Source organism: Dicentrarchus labrax, unplaced genomic scaffold (genome assembly GCF_905237075.1).
Source record: "Dicentrarchus labrax unplaced genomic scaffold, dlabrax2021, whole genome shotgun sequence".
Taxonomy (NCBI): domain Eukaryota; kingdom Metazoa; phylum Chordata; class Actinopteri; family Moronidae; genus Dicentrarchus; species Dicentrarchus labrax.
In genome coordinates, this window is record NW_026136711.1 from 15,650,700 (window position 1) to 15,669,222 (window position 18,523).

Consider the following 18,523-nt stretch of genomic DNA (forward strand, 5'->3'; position numbering starts at 1 on the left):
GAGCTTGTGAGGATAGAGCAGCTTGGGTTATGTTTTAACAGAGAATCCCTCATACAGGTAGAACCTCTTCTGGTTTACAATAATGTACCATTAACATAAACTAGTCTCTCTACAGGTTACAGAGCATTTGCTTTGTTGAGTGTACTAAACTGAGTGTCTCCATGGCAGCAAATGCTTAAACTGCAAAAGGTATTGTTTATTGAATTAATTAGTGACATGCCAGAGATTTCTTTCCAGTTTTTAAATGGTTTCACTGATTAGTAACATAATGAGTACGGCTTTGTGTATTTTAAGCCTTTATGAATGATGATTTTGATATTTCCTAGAAATGACAATGTAGCCGTCATACTATAAATGCATATCTGGCAGACTGCAAAACCAAGAAGGAAGTGAGTAGTGGAAAAGTAGCACAGCACTGCCCCCATGTGAAATCTGTGTGTGTCTAGGTAAAACCCTCCTAAACTTAAAGTAGCCAGGCTGTGTTCTTTATTTATCACAACAATAATGAGAGTGAGAGGCAAAGTAATTAAAGTTCTCAGATTTATTTTATTCAGATGTTTTTGATGTAACTTGCTGCAATATTCATCAGTAATGTTGCCGAGAAGGCTTTTTGACAAAATAAATCTGGTTTCAACATAGTTTTATCTTGAAGGCAAGGAAAGGCAAAACTAAGCATGGAAACATTTGGCAGAACAGTAAAAAGAATAAGCCATTAGCCAATCAGGTCAAACCTAAACAACAAGTTTACATTTTTTGCATTTCTCCAGTGATCAGATTTGGTCAGTGACTTGCTCCCCTTACTAATATCAGCACTCAAATGTAGGAAGAGACATCAAATGAAAACATCCGCCCATCCCCACTGCATTACAGTACAAAAGGTATAAATTGACAATATAGAGTACAAATTTTCAAATGCTTCCTTGTTTAGTTTTAACACTCTTTAACACTATTTTTTTCCTTTTTTCTTATTTCTTGGATGTCAGTGCAGAAAAAAAAAAAAATTGCATTGCAAACTGAACTTGCCCTTTGGTGTTTGAGGTCATGTTTACCTTCAGAAACTCTCAGACTTTAGGAATCTAAATGGGTACAGATTTAAATCAAATTCAAGAATTTCTGGAGGGGAAGAGGGACGGCTCTCCTTTTTAATAGACTCTCCTGTTGGAACTGACTGTTGAGACTGTGGACTTGGTGATTGTGGCACCACCATAACCACCACCACCATAGCTGCTGCTTCCACTGTAGCTGCCGCTGCCTCCACCATAGCTGCCGCTGCCTCCACCATAGCCGAATCCACCACTGGACTGGAGTGATCCTGGAGCATAAAAGGACAGGTGTTATCATTTATCCATGCATGTCTCAGTGTGGTCTGCTGGTCAGGTATCATTTATAATGACGATGTATAAAAGCTGAAACTTACCTCCAGAAGTCTGCACATGGATTGTTGCATTGGAGCCTCCGCTGGCCAGTCTAATGGGGAAATAATGAAGAGTTAGCGCTTAATTTAGAGTTAAGCTAATGCTGCAGCCATGAAAACAACATTAAGTATTCAAGTTTATCCCACCTGCTCTCCTCTCCTTCCAGCAGTTTCCTGTAGGTGGCGATTTCGATGTCCAGGGCCAGCTTGACATTCATCAGCTCCTGATATTCGCGCACCTGGCGGGCCATGTCCTGCTTGGCTCTCTGCAGAGCATCCTCCAGGTCCTTGATGCGGAGCCTGGCATCCTTCACTGCCATCTCACCACGCTCCTCAGCTTCTGCGATCTGAGCCTCAAGACTGGCCCTCTGTTGAAAATGATGTCAGGCATTAATGTTTAATAATTGCAAATCCTCCTCAGAGAAGTCATCCATGAGAAGCTGTTGAAATATACCTGTCCCTTGACAGACTCAATCTCATTCTGAAGACGGGCGATCATGCGGTTCAGCTCAGATATCTCAGCCTTGGTTGAACGCAGGTCATCACCATACTGTCCAGCAGAGCTCTGCATCTCCTCATACTATTATAAGAAATAGAAAAGGGTATCAAGAACATGATCGAGACGGTTGTGGGAGGTGTTACAAATGCTGGGATAAACCTCAGCTTTGCTTTTTACTCACCTTCTGTTTGTACCAGGTCTCTGCTTCAGCCTTGCTGCGGTTGGCAATGTCCTCATACTGAGCACGCACTTCAGCTACAATAGAATCCATGTCCAGGTTACGGCTGTTGTCCATCTCCACAATGACAGAGGTGTCCTTGATCTGGCCCTGCAGCTCACGAAGCTCCTACAAATCCAATGATTGTTTCACATCAGTTAACTGTTTGTCTTTTTAGCTGATTTAACAAACTTGGTTATTATAGTATTGTGAAGTAAGTGTAATTAAACATTATAGATACATACAGCCTCATAGACGGCCCTGAGGAAGTTGATCTCATCCTGAAGTGCATCAGCCTTGGCTTCCAGTTCCACCTTGTTCATGTAGGCGGCATCAACATCCTAGAGAGAAAATTATATACAAACAGGAAGTGTTATAAGTGGCCACATTGTATTAAACCCAATAATTAAAAAATAATAATTATGATGTATTTGCACCTTCTTCAAGAGCACAAACTCGTTCTCTGCAGCTGCACGTTTGTTGATTTCATCTTCATACCTGTTGAAACACAAGGCAACGCTTTAGTGCATCTGCTCCCTTAATCAGGTATATGTAATAACTAAGGACCATCTCATATAACAACTCACTTCCTCTTGAAGTCCTCAACCAAGCCCTGCATGTTCCTCAGCTCTCCCTCCAGCTTGACCTTCTCATTGCCCAGCCCATCGAGCTGTCTGCGCAGGTTGGCAATGTAGGCCTCAAACATGCTGTCGATGTTGGAGCGGGTGGTGGTCTGGTCCTGCAGGAGGCTCCATTTGGTCTCCAGCATCTTGTTCTGCTGCTCCAGGAAACGGACCTGTAGAGACACAAAATCAGGGAAGATTGTCAAGTGTTGTTTCAAAAAGCATATATTTAGTATAGTGTATAATAGTGTATAAATGTGGTTTGGCTTGTGCTTAAGTTGTCGTTGGCCATTTGATTATCCTTTTGGATTGCTTTTGAGTTCAATAAAGATTTAAAACATTCTCAACATTTTTAAAGGGAAGGAAAAGTGCAAACAGGACTTTAAGGGTGTGTCATTGTGGTATCAGGTTTTAAAATACCTCACCTTTACCTGAATGGCTGATTAGATAGCTACATATCTGAATGGCCACACCCTAGTTACAACAATAGTAGCTCATGGAAGTGTATCTTTGCATGCTAGCAATTTTATTACTGAAAGGTGCAAAAAGGAACTGTTGAGCCTTTTAATGCTCATAGAAAACAAGTCTTAAATTCTTCCTCCTTAGAATAAATACAGTATGCTCTATTCAGAAGTTTAATCAACATGTGTATGCAGCTTTAAGTGTGTCACCTATTATCTCTCTCTTCTTTGGCTATGACTCATCCTGCTGGTCTGTTGAACTATGAAGGCCGCACAGTGCCGCCATAAAAAAAACTAGGTGTGGCAGATAAAGCGCAGAAGACAAAGCAGTGAAGTAAAGTAGGATGAGGGCTTTGTTTTGTGAGTTTTTGTACCAGTGTGTACATTAATTAAAAAAAATACCATATAGCTTGCATGCATGTATCAATACAGAGTAATTGTAGCATTAAAAACAAGTGAAAGTTGCTTTAAGGCTTGTGCTTAGAATTCTTGTTGCCCATAACAACCAGGTGATAGGTGCAATGTGCAAATGACAGACTTTGGACTCTGTGGGCATAGTGCAGGTAGATCCCTATTTTCTCTGCCAGTCTCCCAAGTAGGGGATAGGCAAGTCACTGCAATATAATCCCCACCTATGTTTAGATAGTGGGCAGAGAAGCTGCCACAGGCTCAGACGTGGCTATGGGCCAACTATTAGCTAAGGTAGATTTTGGATGGAGATCCCAGTGTAAGATGGGGTCATGATCAGGTGCAGACTTTTTGCAGATTTTAATAAGATTTCTTTTTCCCAGAGGCTGTAACTTATTGATGGATACAACATTGCAGAGATAAGATTCACAGCTCTCTTGCTTTGTCAGCTGTCTCAGTAAGAATAACGTATTCACGTCTAGTGAGGAGTGGTTGGCAATTTTATTAAACACCTAAAACTAGAATGCTGTTCTATACTATATATTAAAGCTTTAACTTTCTAGTCATCTCTTTTTAATTACAGATAGAAGGCAAAGGAAGAGAATTCACTGTTGCCAGCTGCTTGAATTAAATTTTGCCCATGGAGTGCTGTCAATGCTAAGATAATGAGGCCTACGGCAAATTGTACATAGAGAAGTCACACAGAGCTCACAGGAACCAACCTTGTCGATGAAAGAGGCGAAGCGGTTGTTGAGGGTCTTGATCTGCTCCTTCTCCTGGGTGCGGACAGCCTGGATAGTGGGGTCAATATCCAGGTTCAGAGGGGCCAGCAGGCTCTGGTTGACTTGGACAGCTGTGATCGGTGGTGCGATGTAACTTTGGTTGGAAGAAAAGCCACCAGAACTACCACCCATTGACATACCATAACCAAAACCAGCACCACCACCAGTACCAGCACTAGAGCCAAGACCCCCATAGCTGGTTCTTTTCACGGAGTAGCTAGTAGTTGGTCCAACGGACCTCCTGCTGCTGAGACTGTAGCTGGAAACTGATTGTGCCTTCCTCATTTTTGCAGTTGTAAAGGTTGTCAACTCTGAGCAGAGGAGAACTGGAGATGTGTAGTCTTCAAAAGGAGAGCCAAGTCCCTCTGAGTGTCTGACTGTGGACTCTGCCTGCTTTTATGCCTGTGCTGAGCAAGGGGGCGGATCCTCCTCAGCCACTTCAACCTGTACTCTCACTTTTGGTGTCCAGCCTCCCCCTCCACCTCAGCCTCTGGCTCTCAATGACAGGAGTGGCCGATCCTGTAAAACAGGTAGGGAGGGATTGTCAGAAGATAAGCCGTGACACACCCTGCGCTGGGACAGGATGAAGGGGGAAGAGAGTGAGAGATAAAGAACTGTAGTGAAAATGTGATTATGTAAGGGAAAATAGGCCTCTTTCAGCATGTAACCCCGATAGCCTGCGTTCTTAGTGGTGACAGGGCAGGGAAATTAATATCAGACCTGTTTCTAAAGTCTAAATCAGTAGGTTCAGTATGGTAAAAATGTATTGGAAGCCCCTTTCAGACATATATATATATGTATATTATATATATATATATATACACACAACCTAAGCCAGCATTAATAGTGCGTAATAGTGCAGCCAAATATTTTCACAGTATGCTTGAACATAAAGAACATATTGTACGTTGTATAAACTTCCTAAGTTGTTAGTTTAAGTCAGTAAGAACAGCCAGACTGCAGTGCATTAATATTAACATTTTACCATTCTGGTAGTACAAAGGTATTCAATTGGCAGCAAAATGTAAAGAAATTAGCTACAATTTGATATATTTTCAAGATCAACTGTCTTCTCACTTGCACCACACTCCTTTCTGCATCTGCTCTTGATATCGTTTCCATCTGCATAGGGTTGAACTTGCTACAGGGATGGGCTTAACATACTTCTTCCAACAGATTAAGACAAATGTAAACAAAAATAAGTGTACAACAGGCAGATGAGTTGATTTATTCTCCTTTGTTTTTTCAACAACAGAAAAATTATACTGAGCATGAAATAATAATATAATGCATTATGAGTGCTCCAAAGTTTATTTTGATACATTTTACTTTATTTCATACATCCATTGTGGTAAAATATACAATTAGAATGACTTAAAAATATTAAAAATAGAGAATCACATAAAATACACAAGCTTGTACAATACATACACATAAACACATAAAAGGCTGACATATCATTCTCAAGATGCACAAAAATAAACTAATGAAAAGTATAATGTGTATAACTTTTCACAGTGTGCACAGACATTTATTCACAAGAATCCTCATCAAAAACCGACTTGTGGATACATCTATTCCACTGGCCACATTTTAACCAGCTACAACATTAAAAAGCTGCATAATAATATTTTTTAAATTCTTACAATAACCCACTTTAAGAGGCCATTCTGTGTAACTAATTATTTTTGATACCTATATACATGTAGCTGCTAACAGTGCTTATGTAGTTTGACTTTTTCATTTTGAATGGATGGTGTTATTGCTACTCTTATTTTAGTAATTATATTTTAATATTTTTTATAAATTAAAATATTTTATTAAATGCTATATTTAACCTCACTGCCTTAATCTCCAATTAACTTGAGTTGAACTTTGGAAATAAGTAATTTTCTCTCCTTACTTTACTCTTTTCAGCATTAAATCTTATATAAAAATCTGCAACATATTGACAAAGTATACAGTTTATTTAACAAATGTTGAAGCTCAGCACTGAAATCTAACCAAATATACATTCAATGATTATAAGACTGTATAACTTGTTTTTTTACAAGCATTTATCTGCCCAAACAAGTCATCCAGGTACAAAGTGAATGGTCACAGTAACCCACCCAGTCTAACCACTATACCCCCTCAAACCTGTATGGTCTCATAACAATGCACAAGAATCCAGAGATTCTGGGTAGATAATTAGGTAGTCCTAATCAGACAGTTTTTAGCCATTATTATGTGTAAGGATAGAAAATGTAGGACTGTTGGTGTTTATTCCTCAAAATTGTATTGCTTTTTTTAAATCATTGAGCAGCAGTCTATAGTCATATTGTACCCAGATTTAAAGTGTGTAGGATTTAGTAGCAGATCACAACTCCCTCATTTTACTGTCCCCTTCCAAGCATGATGGAGAAACTATGGTGGCCACAAAATATGTGAAAACAGCCCTATATCACAGTGCTTCCCTAGGTTGACACTTTGGAAGGGCTGTGTGTCTGAAATAAAGTACAAAGAAACAAATGCATGCATATCTGTGAGTTGTTAAGGACTATAAAATGAGATCGGCATACTCTGACTGTGTGAATCACTAAACTGTTTTATTTTTTATAGCAGTAATTGCTATAATATCACACTAAAACCACATTAACTGTGTTCATAGTAACACAAGGCAAGCAGAGACAGAGTATTCCAATTTGACACAACTTTTTGCTGATTTACATTTCACTAATGTAATGTTTTCCCCATGTAATACACTGTAATGATGTTATAATGCATTATAATCACATTATAATGAACTGATGTGATTTTGAGTGATTTGATGCATAATAAAATGATTATAATGTATGACAACTATGATAATTATAATTCATGATGATCCAGCAATTATGAAGTGTCACTGGACAAAAAGGAGCTGTATCAGGAAAGATCCAGTCATATCCAAGTTTATGGAAATGCTGGGACCGCTGTGAAAACTGATATAAAGAAGTCATGTTATCTTATGTTAGCTAATGTTGGTAAACTTTCACCCCATCATCCCATATTTGTCATTTGTAGCCGCAGCAGTCATTGTTCAGCAAACGTTACATTGTCTTGCTTTAACAGTTACATTTTCATACATAACTATTATTTAACAGTTTCTTTTTAGCATGACAAATTCATCTTCTACATCTTAATAACAAGAAAGTCTTTCATAACCATCTTGCCATCTGCAGTTCTGTTAACTTTTGTTTTCTGTGTTCTGTTAGGGTGGCCCCAAGCCAGGAACAGCACACTGCTCAACTGGATAGCTCACAGGTCAAGCCACACTACAGCCAAAATAATTAATAATAATAAATGAATGTATGTCCAAACTTGAAAGGGTGTTTAGAACAGTGCTCTTCATTGGCATCAGCATGAGGGAGCTCCACTGGATCTGTTTTGTCGTACACCAACATCACAACAAAACTACTAACCCACAATGAACCTGCACTTACACAAAGTTATGCATTATCAGCTGTAAGTGAATAAATAAGTATTTTTTCCTTATAATTATGTTTCAAACATGCATATATCGGACTACCCAGGGCCTAAACTACAAGCATAAAGTATTATTAAAGATTATTCAACCAAATGCCTGAGGCATAGTTAAGTCTCAGAGAGCAAAATAGATGTCTTTAATGCTGCCAGAAAGTTGCTAGACAAAATTAAATGCTTCAGGCTTACAGCATAATGCATTATTCTGGTGAAAACAATCTTGCACATAAATCAGTGATATGCATTGCAGATTTAGTGTTTGTTTTCTGACTTGGTACGTTTCGCCACACCCAGTTGCTCCCTACTCAAACACTAGCGCACTTGTTTCTTCTTTCTGCACCTTTCGTGTAGGTGAGGCCTACATTCTTTTTCATTCTTCCCTAACTTTTCACATGCACATGCCTTTAATTTCTACCATGGTGTGGAACTTTACCCTAAAGCTCAAATCTCTGCTGTCCAACGGCTATTTGGAGAGAATTTATGTGCTAGTTTTGCTTCTTACCGACTAACTTTGAACGGACGCACAGAACTCTGACTGAGACTGTGTGACCACACACACACATGCAGACACCTGTGTCTCTCTAACTGCTTTCTCATGCTGTGCCAGATTTTTACACCAATACTCCATGCACATATTTGAGGTCACAGGATGCCAGTAAATCACAACCACACTATAGCAATAAGCTAACATTGAACTTTCATTATTGAGAATTTTAATAAAAATCTGACACAGCATGAGAGCACTGAGCTTTCATTGAAAGAGCAAAGAAAGCACTCCAGTTTCAAAATACCTTTGTAATGTAAGCTGAAGAAAGGGTCGACACAGAGCACAATTGTTATGAGCTTTGTCTGTGCTTGTCTGAAATGTCATCGGTCATGGCTGTCATAAATCAAGAATCAAGCCTGGTCAAGTCTGGATTATCTGAAACATGCAAGACCTCATTCACCAAGTTAAAGTTTATGTTATTGTGTGAGATGATAGCCTCCTTGTTTTTGCATTGGTTTATGAGTAATCATTCAAAATGTGGGCATATGTATTCAGTATGTTGGGCAGGGTGAGGGTTCATGCAGCATGGAACAATGCTGCGTCCGTCTGTTAATGTCTCTGCATTATTTGTTATGGGAATGTGAATTGTCTTAAAGCAGTTGTCTAGCATGTAAAAATGCTTGAGTCATTTGCCTCATTATGATTTGGCTTGGAGCCAAAGGAGCATATGTGCCATGCTGGGTGAACATGAGTATTATGCACAATACAATACAAAAAGGCATACACAAATGTATCCAGGTGGTGTGAATCACATCAAAGAAAGCCAAACAATAACTTGATCATGTGACAAAGTGGAGAAAGCTGTAGATCAAAATGTAACCTTTGCTTTAGTGATACAACATATCCTTTTCCTTGTTTGTTTGTCTCAGTTTTTTCATTTAAATCTATATTTACTTGGCTGATAATTGCCATTGATCTTTTCCGTCTGTTCTTCTGGTTGATTTATTGATACTTGTGAAAAGTGAAGCAATAACATGTCTTTATGCCCCGTATGAATACTTTCTAAAGAGGACAAACTCTAAAAGTGCTTTTAAAGGGAAAGTCAGTGAAAGTTTTTTCCACCTCCATCTCTTGCATTCCCCAGTCTCACTCTGATAGGCTTGGACTTCCTCATACCCAATGTGTATACTCTGTGAAGTCATATCAGAACATAGTTTCACAAATCCTTTTCACTGAGAATTCATTAAAGATTTCAGTAGAAGTGAAAACTTGATCACTTGATAAAGTGATAGAGTTCATTGAAATAGACACCATCAGAAAACACCATCCTATGAAGGGCTTTCTTTTATTACCACAACTTATAAATAACACACAGTAGAAAGTGCTCAGTACTCAGACTTTTGTATCTCTGCAGTACATGTAAACTGGGTGTGGGCACCTTATAATGTTTGAAGTGCAGTTTGGCAGGCTATGCTTTTTTATACTAAATATATGAATGAGTGGAGGAAAATTAAATTATACAGTTTGCAGTGTGAATGAGATCCATGTTCAATCTATAAATCAATCAGGAATGTCTGCATTGTCTGCACTGTCTGTCCATCTGTATGTGTTTTATGACCGGTATGCAGTATGTCATTTTAGACAATGCCTAAAGCATTCTTTTTCTAAGGATTAAGTTGAGCCTTGAGGGGTCCTTTTTTAAAGTTAGGTCAGCTCAAACGTCGTAGCAACGCACCTAGCACCTCAATGTCATATTTATCTGACATTAGCTGATTGTGTTGTAGCAGTCTAGTATTATACCGCAGCAAAACACATTTTCATGAAGTTAACATGATGTGACGCAGGGTTTTGGCCTCCTTCCAACACATGAATATTTCCACATATCACAATACACAGACACACACATCTTTCACCATCTAGCTTTGGGAATCCTTCCACACCTGCTTAAAGTACATACTGGAAATGCTGTCATCCATTTCTTTTGACTGTACATCATCCACATCACTAAAAATCCAGTTAATTACATGTTAGAAATAAAAATACTATTCAGTAAGCCTCAAAATATCTCTCTGAACATGCTGAGTGAATAGAATTTATATCTGCACAAAATGAACCCACACAAAACAGTTGGATAGCTGCAGCCCTCATATGCTCCTTTTTATTCTTCGCATTTCCTTGAACAGTGAAACTCCTCTCCAGCCTTTTTTTGCTGAAATTGCTGTAGTTAAAAGTGAGAGCAAAGAGAATGAAGGTGTTGTTTTATGGTTGTCAATTTCTTCAAACCTGAAGGCAACTGATGGAGATTCCAGAACAAAGCAGAATTCCACTTGTCAAGAGTTGTCAAGAGGGCTTTCTCTCTCTGCCTTTGGGTGCTGTGATGAACTTCCTGTTGCTGTTTTAGCACTTTTGCCTGGATAGACATAGATGCTGAAACCTGTTGAACAGCTCCAGTCTCTGATGTCTCGTCGTAATTTACTGCTGCTTGTTTAATCGAAATGCTTAGCTAACATACTTGACATTACAACAAACAGTCTTTTGTTAGTAAAAAGTTGATAATGTAGCAGGTTGGCAACACAGGAGTGGTCAGTGATCTTTATCCACTGAAGTACAGTGCTACATATCTGTACATCATTTCAAAGTTCCTGAGACAATCCTCTTAGATTGTTGATCCAGTCACCTGCATATCTGATGTCCATTGTCTTTGGGTGGAGCGCATTCTTGTTAAAATAAGCCACAGGCTGTGAAAATCTTTGCAAACATCATGAGACCGTGACTCTCACTTATAAAGGAAAACAGTTGAGAAACAATTAAAACTTGCAAAGGACTTGACCAATTATAGTCTCACTTGTGATGTCGTGCTTGGATAAAAGGTCACTCCAGAATCTTTTATATAATCAACCAACTACCTTCATATTTTCATAATTATTGAGCTTTACAGCAACACATTTTAATTTCAGGCATATAGCTGTTGAATTATTGGGTGTATTCCCCTTGTATGAAAAAGCATTTCATAGTAAGCTACTTGTTGGTATTATAAGAAAACATTAATAATGAGAGGATGATCCCTTAATTACTAAAGGAATGTTAAGCACAGTGTGACAGGTAAGACTGGTATCTGTGGGGCTTTGCCACTGAGGAGAGCCATACACGAATCAGCCATAACATTATGACCTACTGGGCACCCTAGTGGTCATAATGTTATGCAGCCCCATACACAACAAACTCTGATGCACTGTGTGTTCTGACACCTTTCTATCAGAACCAACATTAACTTTTTTAGCAGCTTGCAGCTTGCTTAGCTGCAGTAGCTCGTGTGTTGGATCGGACCACTCAGGCCAGCCTTTGCTATATTGTGTTATGTATATGTTCTATATTATTTATTCTTCCAATGATAGCATTATATGAGGATGGAAGGCATCATTTCTCTGTGTCACTCAAACATACATTAAACACACATGCCTAGACACTTTAACACAGCAGTTACAATGGGACTAGGATCTGGGGGAGGATCAAGTTTCTTCAAGTCTACCTACAACTTCCGTGTGCATTCTTGCAATCGAGTGCTTGTTATATTATCCATGCCATGTTCATTTGCATTTTCACTATAACATTACAGGATAGGGTTACAGTATTATGTCCCCTGGTGCCGGAAAGTTCAGAAGGCCAAAAGTCCTGCCAGATCTGAATGTATAATCAAACTATTCATTGACCATATGAAGAATAATGAACAAACACAAAAGCGAAAATCTGAAGCCTTTAGACACACAAACACACCCCTCTGTGCTTGTTTTGGCGTCCACATAAAGTTGTGGGTGTGTTCATCATGAAGGAGCGTTGTTGGATTGCATTTTAATCTGGGCCTCACAGTCTCACCACCTGCAAAAGGTACACACCCTTACAACACAGTGGCCGCAAATCATGCATGGAACTATCTTGCGGAGGCCAAGTGAAGAGAATGTGGTTACCCCGCAATGAATGTGTAGACAACAATGAGCATTTCATCAAAGTTTCTATCACCAACAAGCTCAGATGCATTGCTGAGTTGCAGCATATATGGGTTTTACACAGAGTTGCTATGTCAACAGTTTGTTGGCATGCTAACAGGTTTCCAAACACATCTACTCTGTTTGCTTAAAAAGTCACCATGAGATATTACTTTACAATTCTGGACTTTAACATCTTGCTTATAGCCCACACACACTGCCTCACTATAATTGTGGGAAGAAGTCAGGCATGGGAACTCTGGCACAACCTGCAGTCTGACTGGATGACTCACTCACCATCAGATGGGGGAAGATCATGTATATTGTCTAGCCAAAGAAAAACCTAGCAACAGAATCAGATGTTTGCTTGTGTGTGAGGGAATTTGACAGCATCTGCTTTCACATGAGGTCACACACACAGTATCTATTGTTGCACAGTGTTTGTCTGGTTTGTTTTTTGTAAGAGTTGTGCTACATTAATCATGGTTTCGTCTATGATGACGAAAGGATTAAAAAACATTGGCAGTCAGTTTCACAGTGTAGCTAAAGAATACTTGCAAGCAGCTTTATTCAAATTGATTAGTCAGTTTCTAGCCAAGTTAGCTGTGGGGCACTATTGAGGGCAAGAGCAGTCTGTCGGTTACCACTTTCAAAAGAAATTAACTATTCGGTAGACTGCCAGGATTTTAGTACAGTTATTCAAGTTTTTCCAAGAGGATCAAATGACTTTGGTATTAGGTCAAAGTTATTTGCCCAACACTTTGGTTTATGCGCAAATGTTAAAACACTAATAGGCTAAACTAAGATGGTCAGCCAGCTAAATATTATCTTAATATTATCTATAATTATATTAGATTAGATATAATATTATCTGCTAAACATCAGCATGTTTGCATGCTAATATTAACATTGAGCTCACCGTGCTTAACTACAGCCTAATGAATCTCTATTGAAAGTTCAGTCAGGAAGATCTTTGCATACAGCCCTTTAGTTCATTTCTCTCTCCATCCTGTATTCACTCCTCTCACGCAGGCTCACACATCATTTCCCTGCTTTCATTATCAGGGGTTGTCGGTCGTGGTATGAGCTGGCCACATCTGTCCAATGGCACAGTGTCTCACCTGCATTGTTAGCCTATCATCTCGTTGTCTTTCTAAATATGATTCACTCTCTGTCTGCCTTCAGTTCATTCATGCTGCTGTTAAACGCAGCCCTGTGTCTCTCCATCACCGCCCAGTTTTCACAGATTCATCATCAGATTGATCAGCCTATCTGCCTCAGTCATCAGCCAACCCAACCAGTGCCTGGACTCCATAGCGGCATTTATCTTGCTGCTGCTGCTCAGGGCAGACGGTCCACATAGCTCCACGCTCACTGTAGAGTCTAAGCGCCAAAGACTTTCTGTAAGGCTTAGTCAACGCAGGGCTGTTTATGCTCCTCCTTCTATAATCACACTATTGTTTTAGAATAGCGAATATAATAAGTCTTTCTGATTTCCACTGTAAGAATTAATCCTAGAAATTGTCTATTTATTACATACCAAGTTCTTACACTGGACAGTTCATGGACTGTAGTGCTAGACACACAGAAAACTTGTCTAAACAGGTCTGCTCTGGCCGCAATAAACACATTCCTAGGGAGGACCCATTCAGTCAAAAATTCTGCACTATTGCCACTTGCACAGTGACTCATAAAGCTAACTGTAGAGGTTATGCACTTGTCTCAGCCTACACATTCATCATAGATTTCAATAGAGATGAGAATTTACTGCTATGTACTCCTAAGTCATAAAGGGTGTGGCCACTCAGTAGCTGCTTGGTCAACACAGTCACAGCCCCTATAGGATGTGAAACCTGTTTGGTGTTACAACTAGATGCCTCAATCATAAGCTCATTCAAACAGGTATTTTTTGTGGGAAAGCATATTGAACGGAAAACTAATTGAACATCCTAAAGTGGATGTACAGTGGTCTATATAGAGAAAATAATAATAATAATAATAATAATAATAATAATAATAATAATAATAATAATAATAATGAATCTGTTTCCCGTTATCATGACAGAATTAAATATGACGGATGTGTAATCACCTTATGTTGTTGTTGTTGCAGGGCCATAGCAACTGTCTTATCATTACTCATCACCTCTATGAGTCCTGTTTTTGTGGTTTTGTGTGTGTGTGTGTGTGTGTGTGTGTGTGTGTGTGTGTGTGTGTGTGTGTGTGTGTGTGTGTGTGTGTGTGTGTGTGTGTGTGTTTGTGTGTGTGTGTGTGTGTGTGTGTGTGTGTGTGTGTGGAAACATGGTTTGTATCCTCAGACATAACTGCCTATTCATATCATTCTGTTAGCAGTTGTGCAATAAAGATCTAGTTTGTCTATAAATATGGTGCAATGTTATGATTAAATAGGAAAAAAACAATAGAAAATTGCTGCCTCTAACAGCAGACTACTTGGCACATACCTGCACACTTGCGTGTTTGAACAGGTAAAAGAAAAGTGAGAACGTGTCATCAAACTACCCCACCCTTTTAGCTTTACAACTTCAGGCGTCTGAAGTTTTTTTTTTTTATTATTTCCTACTATTAAATGTGGCGTCACATTTAATAGTAGGAAATTATTAACTTGTGCTAGTAAACCACACTTGGCAGCCAACAGGATGCCAGAACTTTGCTTCTGGCAAACCTATCAGCGCTAAAGTCAGCATAGTATAACAACTGATTCACGCAATTCACAGAAAGTATGATGACACAAAGTTGGATAACTATCACAACTAAAAACAATAGCAGATTTGTTTGATTGTGATGACAATAAATTACAATACAGGGCATAGAAGAGACATATTGACTCTCTTTTTAGAGTGTAACGTGGATGAACTCAAACTACATTAAACTTGATCTAATAACCCACTGAAAACTGCCCTAAAGTGTCCCCAAAATAAGAATGTATTCTATAATGATGTCTCATATCGCCACAAGTTTTATTTTAAGATGTTTGGACTTATTAGCGTAGCTGTGGACTGGGTTTAAGTCACAATGAAAACAGTTTAGGCAAGAGAAAAAGTCCTGCAAAAATGTATAGATAAATGGTCAGAATGTACATTTTCCCCTAAGGGTGGAACCACATGAAAGGTAGTAGGTATAGGTATTAATGACAACATCCTAATTACTGATGGAGCTGCCATCAACATCCACCTTGATCATATAAAAAAAGTTATTCATGCTCTGTAGTGGGAAAGGTACTCACTGGAAAGAAAAGTATGTTCTATGTACATTTTTTAAAACATGTTAATTATACTTAGATGTCAATTTCACATCTTATGTCACATTATCTTTTAAATGTGGCACATATCAGATCCCAGTGTGAACAGGTCACAATCTTGAACTGACCCGCATGCACAAAAGAACAATAACATGTTCATGGTCATGCAACATCACACATGGCACGCTGTTGTAAGGAAATAAGCATAAGTTAATGTGCAATGGAAGCCTGCAAATTCATGAGCAGATGATAACGAGGCCCGTATGCGTGTGTGTTTGTTTTTTTCTGCTGAAAAATGTGATGCTGTAGGTATCCCTGTAGTATCATTTCTGGACACGCCAGCTGTCAAAATCAGGTGACTGACTGTAAAGAACATGGAAGACCACCAAACAATCACAGGACTTTAACCCAGGAGGCCAATGTTTGTGTCCCGTATTGCTGACTAGAGAAACCCTGTGTGTCCACAAATGATCCTAGAGGAACACCCACAGTGTCATACTTTGAAGCGGACAGCCACTGACCAAGCTGCAGTATTTCACAAGTTGGGAGTGAGAATGTGCTGGCGTGTGGATTCAGAACAAACACAGACCAGTTACAATTCGACCCCTCTAGTTTTGCTTGTACAGTACAAGTGTCATCCTATGAGGTCCTCCATTGTAGCTGTCTTCCATGTTTGTATTTACCTAGTGACTCCTACCATTGCAGAATTCTGATGAATGGATTGACATTAAAGTTACATGAATTCTGATATGGCTGTTCACACTGAAGTCTTCCAGCAAAAAAAAAAATCAGACCTATATTTGATTTGGACAACATATAAAAAGATCAGACTCCATTATGATTTATGCTGCTCACACTGTTAAGAAAAAACAAAACAGATCACACTTTCGCTTTACTTTTGCCTGCAGTGTGAATGTAACCTTTGATTCCAACTGAAGTGTTTAACCATTCAAAGGTTTATGCGGTACCAGGAGAATTTAGTTTGACACACCCATACATTCTTTACTGTGAAAGTTATGCTTGTGGGATGCCGATAAACAGCATTTGTGCACACCCACAAGCATTTCTATCAACATCTGAGATCGGTGATTAAGTTTGCAGGGTAGACCCACACCTCAAGTGTTCTGCATACAGATCATAAAATGAAACATACCCTGAGTAGTCCTGGACACACCCTTTACGGCAAGTTAAGCCTATAAAACTCCATGAGTAACTGTGAGTTACTGAATGATGATTGTACTACATTTCTCAACTTATCTTATTGACGTAACCTTTTGACATTTTGACATAGCTTTTGTTGAGAGTATCTCTGTAAATATAAAATTTAAGTAAAAAAAAAAAACTGAAAAAACATACTTGACATTGCAAACATACACATACTGACAACCAAGTTTAATCAGAATCAGAATCAGGTTTATTGCCATGCAAGTTTTTACACATACAAGGAATTTGCCTTGGTGCATTGGTGCATAAGAATCACAAAAAAACCAAGTACTTTTTAAATATAAATAAAGATAGAAAGATCTTAAGCTGTACAAGAATGATATTTACAGTGTGCAAGATAGAAAAAACAATGGAAGTGCATTAATGTAATGCATACTGGTTGGGTTGTTTAATGTTTAACTAAGAAGCATCTCCACAGCAATACAACAAAAACACATTTGTATCTCCATGGGAATAGGTCCAGAATTAGGAAGGAAATCGTATGATCCATTTTTGTGAGCTTGTGAACTAAGCTTTTCTTTATTATTAATTACTAGGACAGAACAAACAGGGTTATGCAACGTTGCCACTGTAGTGTTATCATATTTGTGGAGAAAAACTGTTGATATAACCACTTGCAATTGTTAGTTTGTCGAGTTGTGATTCTAAGTAACTCTGGAAACATTGGTTGAATACCATCCACCATTTAGAGCTACACACCCAGAATCCACCCTTGGGGCAGGGCAGCTTAGTTCTGTCAGATCATAACTTAGATACATAGTTGGAACCAAACTGGTCCAGCTGACAGGTTGGTCCAGCTATCAGGTGCCCCAGAGTAATGCAATAATTTGACCAAAAGTCACTTTCCACTCCCACCATCAAGATATGCCCTGCAGGGAGTTAACAGCTTGTCAATCAGTTTCAGTGGCTAATGACAGATGATATTCTCCTCAAACCAGCCAGCTTGTCTGAATAGATAACAAACACAAAATGTTTAGAATGGCTGAGAGGGGTGCAACCATGAAGGTGTGAACAACATACTGCGAAGGTTTGTCTTTTACAGTCGATTTATTTCTTCAAACAACCTTTACTAACCTCTGTGTTCTTCCAAGGCTCAGATATGTCAGGGAGCATGTTAGAGGCTGTTGGGCCCCCATTGTCCTCTCGCCTTGCATAAGCATCATCAATCAGCACTACCTGCAGTGTGCTACACTGGCTATTCGGGCAGCTCACTTTTTCTTGGGGGAGGGGCTGAGAAAGAAGAGGCTTAAGAAGTTTTTCTAATCTTTGACTGTGAAGTGAAGTGAGTAAAGTTAATATTGTACCACCACACATTGATGGTGATGGCAAGAAGGCAGGAATAGCATGATTCCTGATGATGAAGATCCAGAAAAATTTAAAAGGAAAAAAAAAAAAGAAAAGCTTATTGTCAATATTTTAGAGACCCTCAAAAATCTTACAAATCATATTTTTAGGGGAGCTCGTGTCTTATTAAGAAGAGCCAAGTTACCCCTTGCTGCCCTGTAGTTCACACCCTGGATACATGGCCCCAGTGTTTTTTTTTTGTCAGTTAGTTTGTGGTCATTTGATTGTATACAAATTATGTGGAGCATGCAAGCAAGCTAAAGCAGACAGCTCAAGTTACACTCACACATGCCGTTCCCTTAGCCAATGCACCTTTTC

At 39.0% G+C, this 18,523-nt stretch overlaps 1 protein-coding gene across 1 annotated transcript; it reads right to left on the minus strand.

Annotated features, from left to right (window-relative positions):
* Positions 1-526: 526 nt before the first annotated feature.
* On the minus strand, positions 527-4,785 carry LOC127371731 (keratin, type II cytoskeletal 8-like). The gene is made up of 9 exons (XM_051414715.1): positions 4,345-4,785; positions 2,718-2,926; positions 2,568-2,628; positions 2,376-2,471; positions 2,095-2,259; positions 1,869-1,994; positions 1,562-1,782; positions 1,418-1,467; positions 527-1,312 (listed from the first exon to the last, which is right to left on the minus strand). Exons 1-9 carry the CDS (start codon positions 4,687-4,689, stop codon positions 1,143-1,145), a joined length of 1,443 nt encoding a protein of 480 aa, XP_051270675.1. The 5' UTR covers positions 4,690-4,785; the 3' UTR covers positions 527-1,142.
* Positions 4,786-18,523: the final 13,738 nt, after the last annotated feature.